Source organism: Oncorhynchus nerka, linkage group LG9b, assembly GCF_034236695.1.
Source record: "Oncorhynchus nerka isolate Pitt River linkage group LG9b, Oner_Uvic_2.0, whole genome shotgun sequence".
NCBI lineage: Eukaryota > Metazoa > Chordata > Actinopteri > Salmoniformes > Salmonidae > Oncorhynchus > Oncorhynchus nerka.
The window spans coordinates 18423628-18431111 of NC_088424.1; the positions used below are offsets into that span (position 1 = coordinate 18423628).

Consider the following 7484-nt stretch of genomic DNA (forward strand, 5'->3'; position numbering starts at 1 on the left):
ATTTTCTACCTGCAATGTTTTTATTTGTTGGCTTTATGTGGGATATTTTTACATAGTTGGCAATGACAATAGAAGTTACTTTTTAGGTTGGTAAGATAAATTGGCATACCACATGAAAGGTTACCGACTCCTAGTGTAGCCTATTACCGACAACTTCAGGAGAGTAATGGCAGAATCTGAGAAGCCAGCAGGAGGAGGATGGTTGGGTCAGGTTAAGTTTTTTTTCTGGTTATCTAAATCGCTGGCTCCCTTTTGAATCGTTTGTCTTATTTCAACAAACAGTAAGCTTAAAGCATCAGACAAGCTCAGTGCATATAGTGGATTTTACTAAAACACGTTGGGTGTGTCTATATATGGAAAAATACACGTTTCAAATTGCTCGAAAGAACACGTCTTTCGATCGACAAACATTTTTTTTAGTCTGGGACAGCCTTATGAATTAATCTGATTTTGGTAGATGCCAGGAGAAGGCTAGCTGCCCCAATGCATAGTGCCTACTGGAAAGTTAGGTGGAGGAGGAATAATGGTCTGGGGCTGTTTTTCATTGTTTGGGCTAGGCCCCTTTAGTTCCAGTGAAGGGTAATCTTAATGCTACTGCATACAATGACATTCTAGACAATTCTGTGCTTCCGACTTTGTGGCAACCGTTTGGGGAAGGCCCTTTCCTATTTCCGCGTGACAATACCCCCATGCGCAAAGCGAGGTCCATAAAGAAATGGTTTGTCGAGATTGGTGTGGAAGAACTTGACATATTAATGCCCATGATTTTTGAATGAGATGTTCAATAAGCAAGTGTACACATGCTAACTGGTGTAATTGCCCCCGGTTGTGAGCAATGTATTTTGGTGCAGCAAATCTCAGTGTAAATGTGACCTTTGAATCGCAGCATGGTAAGAAAGTCTTCTTAACATTGTTTAATCAGCCTGAATAAGAATTATGTTGTGATAGTGGAAAATGTCCTACGTTATTTAGCTCTCTTCATCCCCCTCTTTTCTCTCTCCCTGTCTCTCTTCCCACCTCTTTCCCTCCCCCTCTAAATAATCTTTCTCCCTCACTTTTCTCAGTCCTACTCTGACTATGACCCATCGTAACCTGACTGGAGGGTGTAATGTGAACTGTGGCTGTAAGATCCATGAGTACGCTCCAGTCTGTGGCTCAGACGGAATCACCTACTTCAACCCCTGCCTGGCAGGCTGCAGCAGTGTGGGCAACGACAGCACAGGAGTGAGTCCCTCAGTCACAAATGTAGGGTCGCAAAATGATCGTAACTTTCCCCAAATTCCCAGATTTTCTGCTTATTCCCCCCTGTTTTTAGAAATATTCCAAACAGGATTTCTGCAATACCTGGGCATTTTTGGAAAGTTACCTAAAGCTAGGGCCATGAGTTTTTCCTGGCCATAATGTGAGTTACCTGATCAGAAAAAACAATAGTGTTAGACTCTAGTTATAGCTTACAGACCATTGAACAAACATGAATTAAGCATCCGTGTACATTGGTAGTACTTGAATAACACACTTCTTGTGGTTGCGCCTTAGAAGTTTACTTCCATAGTACAATAAGATGAGCTCACAATGATGCCTGGTGTTCTGTTCCCTCTCCGTCTCTCAGATCAGGAACTACTCTGACTGTGCGTGTGTCCAGAGCAGGCAGGTCATCACCCCCTCCTCTAACGGCCAAGTCAACCAGCTGCAGCTGGTCATCGTCAAGACCTACCTGAACGAGAACGGCTACGCCGTGTCGGGGAAGTGTGACCGCACCTGCAGCACCCTCATTCCCTTCCTCATCTTCCTCTTCATCGTCACACTCATCACGGCCTGCGCTCAGCCCTCCGCCATCATTGTCACTCTTAGGTATTGACCCAGAATAAACACTGAACAAAACACACTTATCGAAGGAATTGTGAGGTAGTGGTTGTGAGTTCTCGTCATCGGGTTGCAAAATGATGGTAACTTTCTGTGATCCCGGTTGGATGATTTCTAGAATCAGGATGGAATAAAACTTTTCAAGGATTCCCAGGTTATCATCATTTTGCACCTCTATCTTCACCATTTCCTCCCTTCTTCCTCCTCTCCTCAAGGTCCGTAGAAGAGCAGGAGAGACCCTTTGCACTCGGAATGCAGTTTGTTCTCCTCAGGACCCTTGGTGAGTGATGCAGCTTCAGTGAAATACAGAGTTCAATACTGAGAGGTTATTTTTTAGGGTGTGTCCCTATTTAGTGCCATAGGGCTCTGGTCAGAAGTAGTGCACTATATAGGGATAGGGTCCCATTGGAACATTTGATTCTGGTTCAAAATGTAATTTTAAAAAACAGGTTCCCATTTCATGTCAGAAAATTACTATGGAACTGAACAGTAATCAAAATATTCTAAACTTAACTAGGCTAAAAATATAAGGTTTAAAAAATGTAAACGTGTCTTTGGCTAACCTCTGAATGAGTATGTATCGCTCCTCTGTCCTTGTCTTCCACGTACATCTCCACTTCCACATTGACATGCTGTGTTAGAATAGTCTCTCCTCTCTCTCCTCAGCCTACATACCTACAACCATCTACTTCTTCTGTATCATAACGGTCTCTCCCCTCTCTCTCCTCAGCCTACATACCTACAACCATCTACTTCTTCTGTATCATAACGGTCTCTCCCCTCTCTCTCCTCAGCCTACATACCTACAACCATCTACTTCTTCTGTATCATAACGGTCTCTCCCCTCTCTCTCCTCAGCCTACATACCTACAACCATCTACTTGTTCTGTATCATAACGGTCTCTCCCCTCTCTCTCCTCAGCCTACATACCTACAACCATCTACTTCTTCTGTATCATAACGGTCTCTCCCCTCTCTCTCCTCAGCCTACATACCTACAACCATCTACTTCTTCTGTATCATAACGGTCTCTCTCCTCTCTCTCCTCAGCCTACATACCTACAACCATCTACTTCTTCTGTATCATAACGGTCTCTCCCCTCTCTCTCCTCAGCCTACATACCTACAACCATCTACTTCTTCTGTATCATAACGGTCTCTCCCCTCTCTCTCCTCAGCCTACATACCTACAACCATCTACTTCTTCTGTATCATAACGGTCTCTCCCTCTCTCTCCTCAGCCTACATACCTACAACCATCTACTTCTTCTGTATCATAACGGTCTCTCCCCTCTCTCTCCTCAGCCTACATACCTACAACCATCTACTTGTTCTGTATCATAACGGTCTCTCCCTCTCTCTCCTCAGCCTACATACCTACAACCATCTACTTCTTCTGTATCATAACGGTCTCTCCCCTCTCTCTCCTCAGCCTACATACCTACAACCATCTACTTCTTCTGTATCATAACGGTCTCTCTCCTCTCTCTCCTCAGCCTACATACCTACAACCATCTACTTGTTCTGTATCATAACGGTCTCTCCCCTCTCTCTCCTCAGCCTACATACCTACAACCATCTACTTCTTCTGTATCATAACGGTCTCTCCCCTCTCTCTCCTCAGCCTACATACCTACTCCCATCTATTTTGGGGCGGTGATCGACACAACCTGTATGCTGTGGCAGCAGGACTGTGGTGTCCACGGCTCCTGCTGGGAGTACGATGTCACTTCCTTCCGCTTCGTCTACTTCGGCCTGGCCGCCAGCCTCAAGTTCATTGGCTTCATCTTCATCTTTCTCACCTGGTACTCCATCAAGTACAAGGAAGAGCGTCTGGAGCGCTGGCTGAAACACCTCTCGCCCATGGACACGGTGAGCGACCTCATCTGCCACGCCGGGGGACACAAGGGACACGCCCGTACCCGCTCCTGTCCCGTTAATATACCACGCAACGAACCTCCCATCATCCCCGTCCTCAACAGGGGCCTCAGCAGCCAGAGCTGCCCGGGGAACAGCCTGAAGAGCCTGAAAGCAACAACCCCGCCGGCCCCTCGCCCTCCCGCTCGCTCTCTGGAACAGGTGTCTGCCCGCGTCTGAGGGCAACTCCTACCGCCCTGCCATCCACAGTCTCTGCAATGTCTGCCTTTCGTACTCTGGGTTCTCACTCGTATGGTATTATAGGATACGTTCACACACACACGCACAAGACGTCACTCAGACAGGCAGCGGTTGGTCAACATGTATACAGGAAGACACTGGGATGGATACCCCAGTTAGCAAATCTTCCCTCTACCTAGTATGTTGGTGTCCTTTTCTCTTTGGTCTGTTTCGGTCATGGGAGAGAATGCATATCATCTCTTTAGAAAAGTGCACCTTCGATACTTCTCGAGAATGATCGTAGTGATGGTATTGTTGCGTGGCGCTAGGTGAAAATGACATGAATAATATCCTCCATTGCTCAGTTTTAGTGTTCATTCTAAGACCTCAGCATGACGAGGTGACTGAGCTAAGCAGCTTGGCCAGCGAGCATAAACTAAATCCTCTACTATGCAAGGTCATTTTCTTTTCCCCTATTATTTAATGGCAAGCTGTATTAAAAGCACACATTGAGCATTGCCTTCCCTTTCCATACAATCTGGAAATGTCATTCAGTATCGCCCCAGACCTGCGTGTAATGATGAGTGGTTGACTTGGAAAAGATGTGTCTGGATACGTTTGGAATTGGAACCATTTCTCCGTGGTTACCTCATAGACAGGCCCACAAATATATCCCTCGCCTTAGTTCTATTTCAGACAACACTTGGGCTGCATTCTAAATGGTATTCTATTCTCTATATACATGCAGTGCTATACATTTGACAATGGCCGATAGGTCTTTGGTCCAAAGTAGTGAACTACATGGGGAATAGGGTGCCATTTGGGGCACAAGCTAAGTGCACTCATGATGACCCCCCTCAGTGTTGCTTCGTGTGCCATGGGCTTTACAGAACGAAGGCATCTTTTGCTTACCGATCTCTTATTAACATGTCTTGTTTCAGACAAAAATCCCAATTGAAATGTTTATGTCCCAAATGGTACCTTATTCCCTTTATAGTGTGCCACTTTTGACCAGGGCAAGAGTAGTGCGCTACATAGGGAATAAGGTGCCGTTTGGCACACATACAATGTTTTAACCAACCAGACTCCCTGCTGGCTCTGTGGTGGAGCAGAACCAGACCCCCTGCTGGCTCTGTGGTGGAGCAGACCAGACCCCCTGCTGGCTCTGTGGTGGAGCAGAACCAGACCCCCTGCTGGCTCTGTGGTGGAGTAGACCAGACCCCCTGCTGGCTCTGTGGTGGAGCAGAACCAGACCCCCTGCTGGCTCTGTGGTGGAGCAGAACCAGACCCCCTGCTGGCTCTGTGGTGGAGCAGAACCAGACCAGTGCTGCTTGTGCAAAGAGACTCTGCTGTGCTTCCCATGATTAGCTAATCCACACAAATCAACCACTATTTCACATTCGTTAGTCAGTAGTTTAGTAAGTAGCCTCTGTCACCGGCTTTCACCTTACCTTCGAGCGAAGACTAGGAGTCTGGCCAGTAGTTTAGATTAGCTTATTAGGTCTGTAACTGGATGCCTAGATTATTTGATTTACCAACAGCAGGGCCACTTCTCCTATGTATTGTGTAACCGATAATAATTATTATAATGTCCAACTACTCACTATGTCTACGATAGAGCATGTCCTACTGAACAACTGTCAAAGTGATATCAATCATGGCTGCTGAGGTTGTTTGTTTTGCCTTTTGGTGAAGTTTCTTTTGTATTTGTATTGTATATTTGTATTAATTCAAAGAAAAGCAGACTAATTTCTTAAGCAGTGCTAAATCAAGTTTAGGGTTGGGAGTTACTAACTCCCACAGCTCGGTAATCAATACAATTACATGGACAGAGGCGACCTGATTCTAGATTAGCACTACTTCTCGGAGACTAGTGATACAAGCTACCTCTAGCTTGTATCACTAGCAACAAGATCGTTGAAACAAGTAGTTAATGGGTGTAACATGCAATATTGAAGTACATATTGCTATTGGTTTTACAGGGTGGTTGAGGACACCTGCTAGTCAGATGTGGTAAGCAATATTGTAGAAATACTCAAATGAAGCTGATGTGTTTCCCCAAGTGAAATAACTAGACAGAAATTTGGTGGAATAATCTTAATTTTCAGTTTATTTTAGCACTTAAATATTAGAAGCTAAAATTATGCTTTTCTATGCATCTATGTTGAATTTGGGCAGGTGGAATAGCACTGAGCCTGTAAACAACCAATTTCACTACACCTATCCGGTGTATGTGACAATAATTTTATTGACAATAGTTATTTTTACTTCCATGATACAATGTGGCTGTTGGTTTAGAGTTAATAGCTTTAAAACTATGGGATATTATAACATGTTACCGTTAGTATGGAAAGGTACCATAGCTCTTTATAGTAAAATGACTGACATTGTGAGCTAGAATAACAGTGTAATGCATCCAGTAGTAGTTGTGATAGACATAATTGCTGCATGTAATAATGTTTCAGGACCAGACACTATTATTAATGGAAATAAGTCACATAACTCTTAGTCAGACATTCCATTTCATGTGAAAGAAAAAGTAGAATACATAGAGTAAATCAGGTGCATATTAATCACAATTCTAGCGAGACTACATTTTGCGACAAGAATTCTCCTAACTTTAGTGTTATTGAATCGGTTAGTGAAAGGCTACAGTATTATGTTTCTCAGTGCCTACTTTTCCTACTAATTGATTGAAGTTGAGATGTTGCCGATTCTGAAATGCTCTTGACTTCATGTAATGGAACTCAATGATAAGGCTGACTTTGGACTGTGAAGAATTTGACTCTAGGATTTTTGGTTGACTTGCTGCCATCATTAGACCTTTTCAGCCTATACTGTACCTATAGTACCAGGATGTTTGTTGTAGAATTCTGGTACTCTTGTGATCCTCACCGTCAAACCTACGGTTCCTCTGGAGATAGGAGAGAGGAGCTCTCACTTTTACCGCCCCGTGTAGTGCTGTTTATCAGTCTTTGTATGTGGCATAAAATAAGGATTTGACCTGGATGTCACCATAAGGACAATTTCAGGTAGATTTATCTTCTTTTTTTTCTTTCTTTGTTGCAGTATTATATTTATTTAATTTCAAATGACAGTGTTTTAATTACAAGTTAATGCCTATGCTATATGGTTGACATCATAAGAAAGAAAATGTACATTGTTTGTGGACACACTGTTTACAAATTCCTTCGATACTTGACATCTGTCAATTAAAATTCAGAAAAATAAATATTGAATTGAATCGCGATTTTTGGTCAAGAAGTACTTGTTGGAGCAGGAAATAAATATGTAACATGATTAAAACTGGTCATGTGTGTGTTCAAAATGCTACCCTAATCCCTACACAATGCACTACTTTTTACCTATGGGCCCTCTTGAAAAGTAGTGCACTATATAGGGCAGTGTTTCCCAACTCCAGTCCTCCAGTACCCACAACAGTACACATTTTTGTTGTAGCCCTGGACAAACTCACCTGATTCAAAGAATCATCAAGCCCTCAATGTGTTGAATCAGTTTGTCAC

The 7484-nt window shown here is 43.6% G+C and overlaps 1 protein-coding gene across 3 annotated transcripts in view; it reads left to right on the top strand.

Moving 5' to 3' along the window:
- LOC115114367 (solute carrier organic anion transporter family member 5A1-like) overlaps positions 1-7210 on the top strand; it is a 35779-nt gene extending 28569 nt beyond the window's left edge. For 2 of the 3 annotated variants that reach the window (XM_029642545.2, XM_029642544.2), the window contains exons 7-10: positions 1065-1224; positions 1610-1851; positions 2079-2143; positions 3488-7210. In XM_029642545.2, coding sequence (XP_029498405.1) covers positions 1065-1224; positions 1610-1851; positions 2079-2143; positions 3488-3960 — 940 coding nt within the window. In that variant the 3' untranslated portion in view covers positions 3961-7210. Of the gene's footprint in view, positions 1-1064; positions 1225-1609; positions 1852-2078; positions 2144-2529; positions 3086-3487 lie in introns of those variants that run through there. The other variant, XM_029642546.2, reaches the window with a different exon arrangement.
- The last annotated feature ends 274 nt before the right edge of the window (positions 7211-7484 follow it).